Source organism: Rhincodon typus, chromosome 14 (genome assembly GCF_021869965.1).
Source record: "Rhincodon typus isolate 14 chromosome 14, sRhiTyp1.1, whole genome shotgun sequence".
NCBI classification, from domain to species: Eukaryota; Metazoa; Chordata; class Chondrichthyes; order Orectolobiformes; family Rhincodontidae; genus Rhincodon; species Rhincodon typus.
The window spans coordinates 48367679-48384951 of NC_063345.1; the positions used below are offsets into that span (position 1 = coordinate 48367679).

The 17273-nt window shown below is 37.7% G+C and overlaps 1 protein-coding gene across 2 annotated transcripts in view; it reads left to right on the forward strand.

Annotated features, from left to right (window-relative positions):
• dacha (dachshund a) overlaps window positions 1-17273 on the forward strand; it is a 355808-nt gene that overhangs the window by 211394 nt on the left and 127141 nt on the right. For both annotated transcript variants that reach the window (XM_048605493.1, XM_048605494.1), the window contains exon 3: window positions 3267-3398. In XM_048605493.1, coding sequence (XP_048461450.1) covers window positions 3267-3398 — 132 coding nt within the window. The remainder of the gene's footprint in view (window positions 1-3266; window positions 3399-17273) is intronic.

Genomic DNA, 17273 nt, shown 5'->3' on the forward strand with positions numbered 1-17273 from the left:
CATCTTTGACCACACTGTGTGCTAAGTCATGATGCTAGTAGGATGCAAAAAACTTAGAATGCAAGAAATACTGAACAGGTCTGATGGCACCTGGGAAGGGAGAAACAGGGTTAGTGTTTCAGGTCAATGACTTTTCATCAGAATTGCTGATTGACCTGACACATTAGCTCTTTCTCTCTCTCTCCAGGTGCAGGCAGACATGCTGAGTATTTCCAGCATCTTCTATTTTTATTTCAGATTCCCAACATCAACAGTATATTGCTTTTGATGATAATTGGATTTCCGATGCAGATGTAGACTGGGACAAAAGTGCATCTAACTCAGTGGGCCTGAGGAGAACTGTTAAACCACCTGTCTTATTATAATATCAGATACAGCAGCATAATATTCAGTGTTCTAATGGGAAATCAATACTTTGTCTATATTGCAATGTTTGCCGAATTTCACCTACAGATAACAACATAGAAAGTCTAGTCACCTTTATGTACAAACTGCTTTTGTACTAGTTATCTTTTATTATGGCTTACATTGGATTATTGAATGAATGATTAAATGAATTCTGATGGAAAGCAACTATAATGACCTTTTTGTTGGTTTGCAAAATTTCTGACACAAGAGCAACATTTTTCCCAAGGGGTTAGAAGTTTATTAGAATTTTACCGTGCAATATTAAGGCAATGAAAACAAATATCGTGATATAAGAATCCACGGGCCTTGTGTTATAAGATTGCTTATTGTTATAAAGCTGAGTATGATATGCAATCCATTAGCTGAGATGTCAATACTCTTGTAACTTTCAGAAAAAAGTTCCAAACAATCTAGTTAATAAGTTAATGTTTAGAATTTATTAAATGAAAAACAATCATTTATTGTACACATGGTTCAAGTGAACGATTTTGTTAAATATTGAATAGACTTAGAGAAAGGTTTATATTAATTTACAGAAACTGAAAGCCAGTAGGAGCTAAAGTGATAGGAAAACTGTACCAACTGGTTTTCATTTTCATGGTGTATGAGCAGTTAGTTTGCCAAATTATCACACAAGAAAACTCGAGTAAAATTGGCCTGTTGTCAACTGGAAAACATTGAATTCATAGTTAACTTCAAAAATTTCAATGAATAAGGACATTGCTGCAAATGTTGAAAAGTTGAAAGAAGTGCATCAGCATCCATGTGGAGCAAAGATTAGTTAATGTTTCCACTTCTGATAAGAACCTACACCTGGAATATTAACCTGTCATTTTGATTTAAAGGAGCTGATGGACTGGTTTCCAACTTTGAATAGTTTTCACATTTAATAGCTGCTTAAGACCAAAAAGAAGAAAAAGAATGCGTAGTTAAAACTAATATTTTTGAAACAACCTTCTTTTTGACTTTGAGTCATTTTAATCCCAAAGCCAAAAAGGAAAGGCTTGTGTTTATGTAGCACTTCGAAGAGCACTGGACATCTCAAAGTGCTTTATAGACATTAGAGTTGTCCCTGTTGTAACATAGGAAATAAATTGTGGGGTTGAATTTAGTGCGCTGTCACCCTACGGTGAACTTGGAGTCTGGGATGCTTGGAGACTTTGTTGCCTCCCCATTGCCCCTGATTAAATTAGGTTCAGGGGGTTTGCGGCTGGACCTGCCTAGATAACAATTGAGGTCTTTGAGGAGCTGCATCCCACCACTGCCAGCATTCAACCAGTGGTGGGTGGGGAATTCATCATGTAGGATAAAACTGCCCAGCAAACAACTCCTTGTCTTTGGGTGCAAGGGAGTTGTTCCTCATTCAAAGGCATTCGGAGCCTAATCAAGGAACCCCTCCCCTTTCATTCTATTCCTACTTACCTAATGGAGAACTACCAGCCACTGATCTCTGATGTTGGAACTGCCGAATTTGGTTGGCGTCAAGCTGTTATTGAGACAGGGTTCTCACTCCCCTGGGAGATGTTCTGGAAGGAAATGACTTTTCTGGAGGCAGAGTTCTCACTGCCATTTGGGGACCCATTCCCCTGAAGGTCAGCAAAAGATCAGGTTGTGAGGATGCCTCCAGTTTTGGTAGCACTTCACTGCCCTCATGAAATTCCACTCGTAGCATTTACCTGTTTTTCGATGCTGTGTCACAATGTTTGAATTATAAACTGGTGGATTCATTTTAGAAAAAGGTTACCAGAGAGGATCAGATCTTATTTGTCATCTACCACAGTGATTCCTTGTGATTAATTTATAGTGCATCAAAATGATCATTAATATTAGGAAACAGTTTATCTATATTCTATTTAGTTATTTCCCCAAGTATTGGCATATAATTCTACTTGTGTAATTTCTATAAACACAACAGGGAAATGAGGACCATGTCTTTACTCCAAATATTAAGTCACATCTGTAAGAACAAAGTGGATTCTTATTCATTTGAAGTAACATCTTCACCAGTTGTACTGTACTAAATTTCATTTTCAAAATTTTATTTGCTTTGTTTTCATTTCTTCCCTCCATTCACAACATGGTTTGATCTAGGAAATGGTCATCGACAACATCAAAGCGTTTACCTTTGTCATGACAGCAGAGTGGAAAGATCCTCACTTTCTACCCAACTCTTCTGACAATCAGAATAAAAATGATTAAATGTGACTTCAGAGAAAGAGTGGATGTAGATGTCAATAAAGACACCCATTTCAAGTTGTGTTTTCTAGTTGCAAATGTTATACTTTTGTTTGAACCTGTATGAACATATTGTGTAGGTGTTTGGAAGTTAGGTTGTTAGTCTGATTATATGAACTAAACCATGGTTTTGGATTGATGTGCACAAAAACAGCAACATATCAACCTAAAGCTTTAGGGGTGTTCTTGCTGCACAGTGATGGTGTCCCTTTCTTGAAGCCCAGGTTCAAGTCCCACCTGTTCCAGATATGCGTAATAACATTTATTAGAATTTTTAAAAAAAATTTTAAATCAACATTTCTGAACAGGTTGAATAGAAAATAAAAGAAAATGAAATGCTAACCTGTTAATTGCATACTTCTGGAGCAGTGGGATTTGAACCTGGGCTTCCCTGCTCAGAGGAAGGGACACTACCACCACACCACAAGGGCATATCTCTGTTAGAATATTAGCTCTTCCAGTGTTATAGCTTTCAGATTGCCTTTCATTTATTAATTGTTCTGTCGATGATACTAATTGCTCAGTAGTGTTTTGTGCAGTGTTTTTAACAATTTTCCACACCACAATAAGTGAATAATAGTCTTTCGAGTAGTGACATGTTACCTTAATCTCTTGTTTACTAGGTTTAACAGCAGCAGCTATGGCTGAAGCAATGAAGTTACAAAAGCTGAAACTTGCGACAATGAATAATCTCCATGGCAATGGTAGTCAAAATGGCACAGAGTCTGAGAATGAAGAGTTGAATTCCAGCACAGGTGAGTTCCCAGCTTGTAAGTATAAATACTCAAAGACAGTAACTTGGAGTTAGTTTGTCAATGACAAGTTATCATCAGATGTTTTACAATTTGGCAATATTATAATATTCTTTTCATATACACAATGACATCCTGTATCCTATCAAATCCACTACTTAGTGACTTTGTGAATATATAATTCACAAAGTCACTAGCCCAAGATCTGCCTGGGAAAGTAACAGCAAATTCATGATGCTACTGTTATTGGTGTGTTAAAACAAAACACAGTAATATGTAGCAGGGAGGAGATACAAGTCAAGTTGTGAATTGTCTTTATGTACGATGATCTGTCAGTGCCACCCTTAAGTCATAAAAACTGGTCATTTACTGTCACCTCCAAATGAGTGTCAAGGAATGGTCATTTGACAACATAAGAGCGGAACAAATTCCCTGTAGATAGGGCTGCTATTTTAATATATAAGAATCAAGTTAATGGGATAATGTATTGACCTATTATGTCAATCAATTTTCTTTATTTCTTTTACTACACCTAATTACAATTAATTTCCTTTTCTGACACTTGTTCTTTTCATTTTCTATCCTGAAGCATAATTCGTTAAGGAGCTAGACTCTCGGTCATATCATTCACTAAAGTTCTAGACGTCTTGTTTCCCCTCACTGTGCGATTATCACTTGCACACCCAGCAATTTGTAGAGCAAAAATAATTGGAACCGAAATGTGAAGAAAATAATTGAACTCAATTGCTCATGGGCAAATTCAGGGCCAATATCTCTTCAATGTTTATGAAATGGATCCAAACCAACAAAAAATGGTAGAAGTTTAGAATATTGATCAAGTCTCACTATCTGACATGTCATGTTGTTCTTAAAATTTTTTTTGCAGTCTAAGCTCCACAGGAAAATATTGAGCAACAATGACAAACTATGGGATTGACCCAATTGGTAGATTGCATGTTTTTAAAATATTTCTACTATTTCAGTGTGTGTAAATATTTAGTTATAAAAGCATATGTAAGAGATGCTTGTCAAAAATTAATGCCTGAAAGCATTATTGGGTGGTTCAAAATCTGTTACAGCAGACTTATGTTTATTTGAGGTTCCCATGATCTGGTTTTACAGTTACTAAATTAAAAAGAATGACTTCAGTCAAAGGAGTAGTTAGTGATTCAACACTAAACTATATATACTGCAAAGCAAAATAGATAAATGAATACATATTTTGAACAAACTACATGCCTGATAGTACAGTGTTCCAGCAGATACAGTGAATGAGATTTAAGTCTCTTCGGAGTCAGAGGTTTGTAGAAGAACAAATCATCAGATGAATAATTAACAGAAAATTAAATTTCCAATTATACAGAATACTGGCATCCCAGTTTCAGAGTGGAGGGGACAACAGCTTCTTGGGAAAGTCAGGGAATGATGTTTCAAGGGAAGACAGGAAAGGAAGAAACTATGAATGGAAACAAATGAAAGACTGAGAAATGAAGATATTCAAGTTTGAAGAAGAGAGAAGCCATAAGGCTAAGAATGGACTGATGAGCAGAATAAAGACAAATAGATTATAAGGCAGAAAAAATATGAGAAATAGAGACTGTAGGTTGACAGAGACACTCTGGAGAATCAGGAGAAAAAAAAACAGTATGCCTTCAAATGAGAACCATGTCAAGAGAGTGAAATAGACTTTGGAATGAACTGCAAAGGGGAACAGAGAAATTTGGAATAAATGAACATCAGATTTTTAGGCATTTTTTAAAAAAAAATCAGATCAAATTTAAAAACAATAGTTCAGTGTCAATGAAAATGGTGGCACATCACAAGTATAAAACAATTTATGATTGGGAATAAGATAAAGTACTGCTACATTTGATAGTTGTTTAATAGTTTATGACAAGGTTTTACATGGGACTAAACCAGCTGGAACAAACCACTGCACCTATGCACTGTTAAGATTATACTTTTGTGTAAGCTACTGAAGGCACATTCTAATTAACTATGTGTGATTTTAGACATTAAACAATTGTCTGATTTTCTTATTGACAGATAGAGAAAAGTGCCTGCTACTGCCTTAAGCAAACTGCCTCCCACTGCTGTCTTGTGGATTTTCATCTGTTTATCACATTTGATGCATGGGATCTGAGTGGCTCAATCTATTGTCGTCAAAAGTACCTTAAGCTTAACTCTGTTATAGTTCTACTCCAGTGTACATAACAATGCAAACAAATATTAAATGGTTCTGTAAAAGTTGTGTGCGCAATGTATACACGGACAAACGTTGTTTGTTAAAATACTGGAGAGAAAAATTTGAAAATGAGAAAGAAAACTTGTTTACAAACACTTGTTTGTACTTGTGTGTATCTTTTGCCTTAATTTTTTTCTCTTAACCACTTTGTAGCAGTCAAAGTGTGAAAGAGGACAAACTACTATGCAGGAATATGAGCTCACTATAGGGAGATTCTAGTAAAGAATGGCGTTAACAATTGGTTTTCTGCTCATCTTGGAAGCTGGGAACAAGAACTTGTGTAATTATTCACAAATGGAACTTGCTTGCCTATTTACTGCATCAGTGAAAGGTGGTGAAATGTACACATTTCCAATGTGTTGCAGTCAGGCAAATGATGGATTTAATGAGATTAGATTCAATTCTAATTTACCGCTCTTATGAAATGTAAATTCATTTTGAATTGGCTTTTACTTGGAGAGATGCCAAATTAAGGCAATATTCACTGTAATATAACTATATTGTTGCATAGTGCAAATAGAATTGATTACAGAAAACTGGGATTAACATTACATTGCCATGCATGAAATGTACAAGTTCGGCATGTCTGGTCCACTTGTGCTGAATGGCAATCTTCAAGGTTTCAGCTTTTAATTGCAAGAAACAGCTGGGAAAATGAATTGCAGCACCAAGAATGTTTTTAGTAATTTATATTAACTTGTACATTGTGAGTAGTATTAGATATTCCAGTATTCTTTAGCCCTAGTGCTTTGATTAATTGTAGTATCAGTTACAGATCATTTTCTCTTGTGATAAACAGTGCAGCCCTTTGAACAGTGTCTGTTTGAGGATTTGCTGGATTGGCAGGAAACTGTGCTATAGCCTTGAGTAGTTTTTACTTTAACTGCATTAGTTTTAGTCTTATTCAATAGTTTTTACATGATTCTGCATTGCTATTCCTTGATGACTAGCAGCTTTTTACAGTTCTGCTGTGCTCCAAATTCAAAATACCATGCTTTATTGTTTTAGTAAATTACTTTCAATTTATTACTGCCTGGGTTTTGTAATCCATAAAATATTAACGCTGGTGTGCAACTTTACACAAAACAGTTGGTTGATTTGATTCTGCTACTTGCCATATAAGCAGAAAAGGATATTTCTGCAAGTTTCCATAGCTGACTGTTATCCTAACAATGTTTTTTATTGGTGATGGTCGGAACAAATTGCACAAATAATCTGAAATTATTTTTAGAGGCATACAGTGGAGTATTTTCCACTTTGCAAACAGCAGTTGTAAGATCAATTTACTTCCAGTGATATAATTACTACTTATTTGCTTTTATTGCAATAAAATGGAAGCCTTCAGTTCAATGTTGAACTTGCAGTGGATAATCACAGGGATAATCAAGAATGTCTTCAGTCAAGCTCACCTGTTGCTAATACCTTTATAAACATTCGAAAATTTGAAGTTGAGTAAACAGGTCAAAAGTATGAGGCAGCTTTGTGATTGGAATTAATCTGGTTACAAATGATTTTTGAAAAATGCTATCTGATTTAGTATTAATAATGAAGTTCATTTTAGTGACAATACATCAGCATAACTTCACTGGCTACCAGTGGCTAAAAATGAGCTGTGAGTCAGGTAGTAAATCTGCATCCAGGCTAACCTGTTGAGCACAGTTACATTGCACAAAAAAAAGGATAAAGGATTTTTGTTTTGTCATTCAACATATGGTTAACAAATAAAAATGAATGCAGATCTCATCAGTTACTGTTAACACTATCAATGAGGGGGTTTGTTAGCTAATTCGGCTGGATAATTATGAATGTATTTCAAAATAAAGTCAACAAGCACATACTCGATTTCTGTTCCAGCTGACGTAGACTTGGAACCTGTCACCTTTCCCTGCACCTGAGAGTAGAAGGCAATGGCAAACCACCACTGACAAAAGGTGCGAAGGGAAATGGCTCTGGATGAAGCATCAGCGTCCTTCGGGCAGACCATACATGACATGAATGTCAATAAACAGTCATATAAATCTGCACCTCTAATCGCCATATCTAATTATTTTAAAAGTATTTGGGTATTTTCTCTCTTTTACTAGATATTTTCCCGCCATCTTAGGTCTTTATAACCGTGCTGAAAGAATTAATGGCTGTCCGTCTTCCCTCCACCTACCTGTCCCTCCCTCCTCACTGACCAGTCCCCATCCCAACTCCCTACCCACACTCACCTTTACTAGCTTCATCCCCGCCTCCTTGACCTGTCCGTCTTTTCTCCACCTATCTGCTCCACTATCCATCTTCAATCGCCCCCTCCCCCTCTCTCTATTTATTTCGGATGCCCCTTACCATCCCCTATTTCTGAAGAAGGGTCCAGACCCGAAACGTCAGCTTTCCTGCTCCTCTGATGCTGCCTGGCCTGCTGTGTTCATCCAGCTCCATACCTTGTTATCTCAGACTCCAGCATCGGCCGTTCCTACTATCTCTGAATGGCTGATTGAAGACTGGTTTGATTAGTTTCTGTCCTACCATTTTACCTTCCCCTCCTTGCTGTAGTAAAATTAATCAATGCCTGACCAAACCCTCCAATGCATAACTTTTAGCCATGCTTGTATTCCTAAAGAGTCACTCATACTATGCCTGAGTATTAATAAGGGAAATGGATATTTGAATTAGATGATCAAAAGATATGGCTGTACTGGAAACAGCTACAGACTCCTTTGTGACTTGCTGAGTATTATGGCCTCTGATTGGCCATCAGCTCCAGGTAACCGGGGTCCTTGGTTGGGAAGCTCATCCGTCAGTTTGCTCTTAACTGCCTGATTGACTGAAGATTCTACATGATTCCTTTTTTAAGAGTGAGTCTAGGTGGCTTGGTGCCTTTGCAGACAGAGCGTGAGACAGGTGCCCACCTAAGAAAGAAGATCTTTCCCTAATGGGAAGTATGTAAATGAGGTGAAGGACAGCACCAAACATGAATAATTATGGGGTCTCTGCACATCAAGGTGCATGAACAAAAGGGAAGCTGTTGCTGGAGATGCAGTGCTACTTCCAGTCAAAGTATTGGACAAGGATGACCTGGTCAACCGAATTGAAATTTGGAGAGTGGGTAAAGAAGGACAAAGCACCACAGTAACAGAACATGTCCTTTTTGATTTTAAATTAGCACCAAATTAACAGGGATATGGGTGAGGTAGGGTTGAAGCTGGAATGCAACAGTGACTTACACATTGAAGAGTTAAACCTCAAGCTCAGAGAATGACAAGTACAGAGGTAATAGTCATTCTAACTACTCCCAAAAGGGAGTAGAGAGAAACTAGTAATTAGCAAAAAGGGCAAAGCATGGTTTTATTTTTGAGGATACAGGGTAACGTTCTATAATTTCAAATGGTCTTGACAAATAAAGCTAAGGAGCCTCTCCATAGTGGCAGACATGTCCACTGTGCAGCACATCCTGTCCGTCAGGAAGTGACTGTATGTCTTGCAGGTGGCTGTTGTACAATTGTTCAGTATATGAACGCATTTGAAGATGTTCATGCCCATATTGTCATTTTTTTTCTCTTTCCAAATGACCATTCACATTGCTAACCATTGGAACAGGGGTTTAGAATCTGTGTCACTCCATCAGTTGCTCACAGGCTGTGGTTCCTGGCCCACTTTATATGATCGTTCCATAGTTTGGGGCTAGTAGCTACTTCTCCAGACTAAGCTCTGGGGAGGACTTTATTGCCTTTTTATGTGACTGCTTATGTTAGTGTGGCTACAGCACTTTCACTTTTGGCTGCAGCCTTAGAATGGCTGATGGAAGATACAACTATCCAACTTCTCACACTAGAGCAAGCTGGTATGGGGTCTATTTGGAAATATTTAGATGGGCCAATCTCAGAAGACTGCTGCATAGTATAGTGAGTTTTGCATTCTATTCTCACCACCTTAACTTCAGGATGGAAAAAATCTACACTTTTTTTTGAAAACAGTGTAAGGCAATCCCAGTTTCCTAGAATGCAAGATTCAATTCCCATTAGTTTGAAACCCAAATGCCTAAAACAATTTCCACTTCTATTTGAACTGGTTCTCTCAACAGAATTTGAAAGTGCCTACAGTTCAAGAGGAAAAGTATTAATTTTCTCATGGTATAAAGAATCTAAGTCACATTTGTTAGATTTAATGTTACTTGTAAATGGCCTCATGACTCACTCATGACTAAAGGGGAGTTGCAGTGATTGTTGATAGCTTGAACGTTACCCATTAAATCCTGATTACAATGTGAAAATACTGAACAGGGTTGATTGCAAAACAGGGAGTTCAAATAAAGTTTGAAAATAGGGAGTTCCTCCGGAAGTCACTGCATTTAGTTGTTTTCTTTTAAATTGCAGGCTGATGGCTTTTTCTCCCACAGTATAATCATCCTAGCCCATGTGATCATTTTAACTTTTTGCCCTCTACAATCCAACCACAGACACACAATACAATATTCTATTAATATTTATGTGCCTCTGTCAAAACATATAATTTTTTTTAAAGAGTAGCATAAACCTCCCACACGACAACAATGTACTTAATTGATTGTGCATATCTTGGGAGACCCTGGCGGTGTGAAAGACGATATATAAATGGAAGTTTTCTCATTTCTTACGAATAAATAACTGTAGCTTAGTCACATATCTCTAAAAGATGTTTTAACAATTTATAATGCACAGATTCATGAGAATAGCCTGTAGGTGGTCTGCCCTGTCAGTTCACAATGAGCAAGGTTTCAGCAGCAGTAAAGCCAGTCAAAATGGCAGCAGTTCACAAGACCCATGGTGGGAGAGCTCTGTTGTCCCTGGAACTTGCAGAGTCAGAGTCATAGAGCCATACAGCATGGAAACAGGCCCTTCGGTGCAACTTGTCCACACTGACCAGGTTTCCCAAACCAAACTAGTCCCATTTGCCTGAGTTTGTCCCATACGGTTCTAAACCTTTCCTATTCATGTACCTGTCCATAGAGCCATGCAGCATGGAAACAGTCTGCAAGTGCTGCATTATTTGGAGGAGGTCCCCAGGGGTCTATTGCTACATGCAAGAGGCTTGGAAATTTGTTCAGAGAGGGGTCTCAATGCTTCCATGAAGTGTGCTGATTTTGGCGGAGACTACATTTGTTTTCAAATAATAAAAGGTAAGGCTGGATCAGCAGATGACAGAAGAGCTGCCTTTGACAGCTCCAGCTGCCAGCAAGGTAGAAAGCAACTTACCACGCAAACTTAGCCCTTTGGAAATTGAGAACACGGCTCGGGAAACACAGAAACAACTGGCTAGCTGAAGGTGAAAAAACTCACTAGCTCCTGATCTACAGGTTTACTTGCTGGGCAGTCAATTGTAATGGAATCTTGTCAGGGAAAATCAACATCACAAAGGCTACTGCACTGGGTTTGGGACTAAAGGTTGACTTTTTAAAAGAGAATCACATGTATTATTTAACAAACCATGAACCATGATTGCAAAGCCAGCAAAGAAAGATAGATGCAGATTAGGCCAATGATAATGCCTGGGTTAAGATGTGTACCTGAAATGAATCACTTATTAACTCCTGATATAACCCACATTTTCCTTATTTCAATTGCACAAAAAATGTTGCTTCATAATCCTTACAACAGGTTTACACAGCTGTTTGCTCAAGATTAATTTCACTTACCATGCTTGTCTCAAAGTCGCAAATAGTTCCCTTCTAAATATTATAACTATTTTCGTCATAGTCATTGATTCCTACAGCAAGAAAACAGACCCTTCAGTCCAACAAGTCTGTGCCCACCATGTTCCCAAACAAAACTAGTCCCACCTGCCTGTACTTGGCCCATTTTCTTGCAAACTTTTCCTATTCATGAACGTATCCAAATGTCTTTTAAATGTTGTAACTGTTCCTGGATCCATCACTTTCTCTGGCAGTTCATTCCATAGACAAACTACTCTGTGTTTAAAAACAGAAGTTGCTCCTCAAGTCCCTTTTAATCTTTCTCCTCTCATTTAAAAATATGTCCCCTAGTTTTGAACTCTCCCACCCTAGGGAAAAGACCCTTGTCATTCACCTTATCTGTGTCCCTCAGGATTTTATAAGTTCCAGGTAATTTTTTTTAAAAAATTGTTTCTACTGAATAGTGCACAAAGTTTCCAGCACAAATCATAGGAAAGTTTTGGTGTAACTTCAAACTACATTTTGCCATTTCCTTTATGACTAATTTAATAGTTCATCTATTTTTAAAATGCTGAACTTCTCATACTGTTCGATTTAAAAATAGTTATATTCGTAATTAAGTCTATTTACCTGTCCAGTATTACCAACATTACTCTAAAAATAGCTCTCGCTTCATGAATCAATCTCTTAAACTCTGAATTCTGTCATCTCCAAAAGGAATATGTAAGAAATGAATTCTTCAAGAGGGGCAAGACTTTTTTTGATATGATTAACATCACAGCAGGGCTAAAGGTCTAACAATTGTTGTATATGATGATTTAAAGTACATGTATTTGACACGTTGGCATATGAAAAATATTTGTGTGCTGATCTTCATGAAGCATAATTTCAAAGTCAATGGCACTGATTTAGAATATAAAATAATGCCGATAAAACAGCCCGGCCACTTTTTAAATGTGATGTTTAAACCCACCTTGTACTACAGATTTATAAATACGTAGAATGTAACTGGGGGACTATGTGTTATACTAATGTCCCAAGTAATTGCCTAGAAAAGGTTGTCTTGCGCCAACCAGATTTTTTTCACATTCAACGCAATGTGTACAACATTAAGCTGTTACATTATTTTAAAACTCAAGAGTTAAGGTTTCACAAGATCAAAAAGAAGGTCAAGGAGGAAATTTTAAGATAGGAAGGAAAGAAATCAAGTGCAAGTTCATGCATGATGCTCTGTGATTTTAGTCTCCATTTCCACTCTTGCTGATGCAAATGTATTTTGTTTAATGACCCTGAAATCCTGGTTGTAATTAGATGTGGGAATTGTTCATACTTACAACAGATGATGCTCTTATAATAAAATGAATGGTGTTAAAATGGAGTCTGTAAACAGAAGTCAGATTTATATAATCTCATTTTGCTGCCATGGCAACAAACTTAAGAACTGTGATAGAAAGAAATACACAAAGTTTCAGTGCTGAGAGTATAAAAATGAAAATAAATGAAAATCAAGAAAGATTTGATTTCTTGTCACCTGATGTGACATTCATACTGCTTATTGGTATCCAGCCAAGTCAGCACATATTATGTTAGGCTTGCTCATTAATGTGCCCAATAGGATTTTGAATTTGCTCTACAAAATCGCAGCATTAATTTGTATATGATATGAAAACATTTGTAATTTTTCACCTTTCTTGGAAAATTATTTATAACAATAAAACAGATATAACTTTGTTATAAAACAGATATAACTACAACAAATACAAACATCTTTTACTATTTCAATGATGTTGATCACATGGAAGTGAAAAAGGTTTTATGTGCATGCACACTGCCCCCGCCCCCGCCCCACACACACACACACACACACACACACACACAAAACAGACTTCTGTAGAGTAATTTCAAATTTTGACTAACTTTTGGCAAAAGGTTCTAAGGCTGTTGGTTAGAATTTCTATTCCCTTAACATAATGGGATTTTATTATTTATACTGATGAATGTGAAGAAAAATGAAATCCAGCAGCTATGATGGACTGAGAGGTCGGTTCAGTTGCTGTTGCGAGCTGCAGGATTGATCTGGTTAGCATTAGGATTATGGATATTTGTTACAACATTTGGGTGGCCTTTGTAGCACAAAGCAGCACAGAGGCAAGGCTTGACTTTGTTCCATTTAGAGTAGTTTTCAATTTTACGCAGTGGTCAAGCATTTCCACAGGGAATCTGTCCTGGACTGCGGTGGGATGTGAGCACCTTTTGTGTTCCTTGTTGCCCATTTCCCTCTTCCTGATCATACTGCAGCCACGTCAGTGAACACAAAAAGCTGGGTATAATTAAGCCAGTTTAAGACCTAGTAAGGCCAGTTTGGTGGAGACAACTTAGGTGCTGGGAGGTGGTAGATCAGGGGCCCAGCACCCCAGGCAAGGTTAGAGGAGCCCTGCCATGCTCAGTTCTGCAGCAGCTGCAGGCCACCCATTCGAGAGGTCGACGTCCTCATTGCTACCAGACTATTGCGGCTACTTCATTCTAAGTTTAACAAAGTTGACGAGAGTACAGTTTCATCTTAGATGACATCTAATGCACTCAGCTGCTATGCTGGCCTGCCACTACCTTCAAACCACAGGGTTATTGGCTATTTGTAACATCAGGAGCCTACCCTCTGATTGTCTATTTAATTTGAGGAAAATCACTGGTGGGATTGCCTTTTGGCTTCTGACCCAACTGGATCCTGAAGATTAGGTTCAGAAGCCCCCAGGAAAATCCTGCCCCAAGTTGTCATTTTGAGTCCTTGACCCTCCAATAACATCAACTGACAGAGGGTATTCTACTGGTTGACAAGAGATTTGATTCCGGCTAGTAGAGTAATCAAGTTCATAATTTCACGACTTTATGTCCAATGAAAAGTCTTTATGTTTGAAATATTTCAGCATGATATTGAGCATTTCGGTCTGACTCTTATGGCACATCTAGTTATTATGCAAGTTATCCCTTAGGTACTGAAGTGTTTAACTGTTCAAATGATTAACCCCTATATAGAAAGACTATTCGCATTGCACTGTCATCAGCTTTCAGATGAAAGCGTCCACAATTTTCAACTTTGAATCAAAAGCTGTAGTTTAAAATCAAGTTTAGAATCAAGTGTGTTCCACCATTAAATTATCAAGGAATTTGACACGGATTATCCCAGGATCAATATTGCACTGACAGAGAGAGAAATGGTTACATGCTTTTGTAACCAACATTCAGATGTAAGAGAGGCAATTTACAACTGAATCCTCTGAGCTGTTGGTAAACCTAGGTAAGATGGTTCATTCCATCTGAAAAGTCTAATGTATTTGCCATTTAAAGGAAATAACCTTAAGATTTGGCCACAATAAAAAGCTTCATGGACACAAAATGATATACTGCCATTGCTGAAAATCTAAAAATCAAAAGAGAAAATGCAGGAATCACTCACACAGATCAGGCATCATCTGTCATGAGTGAAACAAAGTTAACATTTCAGGTGGATGGCTTTTCATCAGATTTTTAAATGTGACTTTGACTATTTTGAGTGCACAGAGGCCCATCTGTTCAGAATTATACAGCAAAATTTTCTAGTGATGAACAATTGTGCTGAACATGCAGCAAGGGACTGGTGTCCCTCTGCACTGCTAACTCCATTTCATTTACATGGGGAAAATTGTTTTGGTCTAACAAAATCCAGAGTTTCAGATTCAGCTCAAAGAAAATAAAATTCAGACCAATCTGGATTTTGTGGTCAGTGACCATCCCTGTTCAAGATTCTTTTTTGGTGGGCCTCAAGTGTGATGTACATTTGAGTTGCAAACATAGTTTGTTAAAGTGAAACATGTATGACTTCAGTTTCAAAATTACATTTGAAAGCCCTTCACTCTTAAGTTACCAAATGTCCACATCAGCAGAAAAATGATTATTCCCTTCGTTTTTTTTTTAGGTGAGCCTCTTAACACAAAATGCACTGCTTTATTTCAGCATCATTGATGGATAAGGATTAGACCCCTTGGGTATTGTATATTCCTATATAGGTTGCAAGCAGAGATATTTCAAAGGGATGGGGTGTGGTCACTATTCATAATTAAATTTTAAATTATGATGCCTCTTCATCTATTGAGTACTGCCATTTACTCTAAAAGCAGGAGAGAAGAAAGTATACCATACTTGATGTAAAGCTTCTGATTTTATTGATCACAGGTGGCATATTCCCACCTTCACCGCTGACAGCTGAGCAGAATGTCCACTTAGGCTTTGAGGGAAGATTAAAAAATAATTATGGCCGTGCCACAGGTGAAGGTTTGAAAATAAGAGCAATTAAAAATGCAGAAGGCAGACGACTGGTAAAACACAATGCCTGGAATTGTTTAAAAACAGAAATTGCTGGAGAAATTCAGCAGGTCTGGTAGCATCTGTGGAGAGAAAGCAGTGTTAACATTTTGAGTCCTGTGATCCTTCTTCAGACGGTCATTAATCCCATTTTGTTTGGGAATCTCTTATCCCTCCACTTCCCTAACACAGCTCCCAAGCTCATAGACCCCTAACCATGTAGACCTGCGTCTGTGTTCTCCCCATACTCCTCAAACTGGACAACCTGGGCAGACCCATTGTTTCTGCTTATTCCTGCCTCACAGAAGATCTCTCTTCCTACCACAACTTTTTTTTTCTCCTCTGGTCCAGTCCCTTCCTACTTTCATCTGCGATTCTTCTGATGCTTTATGTCAGTTTCAGAATTTCCAGGTCTGAAAAAGGGTCACTGGACCCAAAATGTTGACTGGGTTTTATCTCCAAAAATGCTGCCAGACCTTTTGAGTTTCTCTAGCGATTTCCATCTTTTGTTTCAGATTTCTAGCACCCGCAGTTCTTTTATTTTAGCGCGGAACTGTACACCTGACAACTTAGCTTGTGATCACAGTCCATCAGTTTTAAAGGTTGGCACATCTCTCAATAAGCATGCAAAGCCTCCTTACATAATATAATTTCCTAGCCAGTGCTATGTTAGTAACCAAGAGAACAAACAAAAGGTCAATACCAGGCCAAAGGTGTCACCTTTCTCCATCAGTTGTGTGTTCATCAAAGGTCCCTACCTCAAATGGCAACCACGTCCTTTTCTCTCCAGATATAACAAAGATATATCATGTCAGTAGGGCCCCGGTTGTCAGTAAAATAGAAGATGAGTCCCAGAACTTAAGCACTACAGTTACTGTAAGGGCAAAGGTAAGGTAATGTTGAGAGTGATTGCAACACTGTAGAAGCAAGAGTAGGAGCAAAATGGGAGTTGTATAAGATAGAACCAGAGACCTCTGGGACACATTTGTTGATGGAACTGGAAAGCAAAAATGAGAAGGGAAGCGGCATTTTGGCGTTGGGACCATATTTTGGACAGTACAAAGCAAAAGTGCCTTTCACTACATTAAAAATTCAATCAATAAAAACATATTATAAATCACAGCTATCTGCTATCTCTGTAGTGATCAAGATACCTCAAACCAAACATAAGTTCCCAAATTATATATCCTGTGGACACAAAGCATTAGAGCCATACTGGCTCTTTTTAACAAGCTGTCCAATTTTATATTTACCTTTCTTGTTGTTCCGTATTGGTTTGACTGCATAACAAGAAACATGAACCATATTTTCACAGTGATATTTGATGCTGAAAATCAGTGTCCAGTTTGTTTAAAGTAACTGCAAGGTAACAGTGGAACCACCAATGCATTAGTTTCCTTTATTTGATCCTGAAACTGTATATCAGGCTGTGTAATGGCTGATGTATGTTGTGCATATTTCAGGCCCTCATAAATTTCAAATTGATTAACAACGCAAGGAAACATAGTTTGACCTGCTTCTTTGATCACAGATGCAGAAAATATCCATAAACATTCTGTATCAAAGGGAAAATGAGCCTTTTTTTAAACCAAGGTTGTTTTTGTGTATGCATGATCAAAGTGGCTCCAGTAATTATTATGAA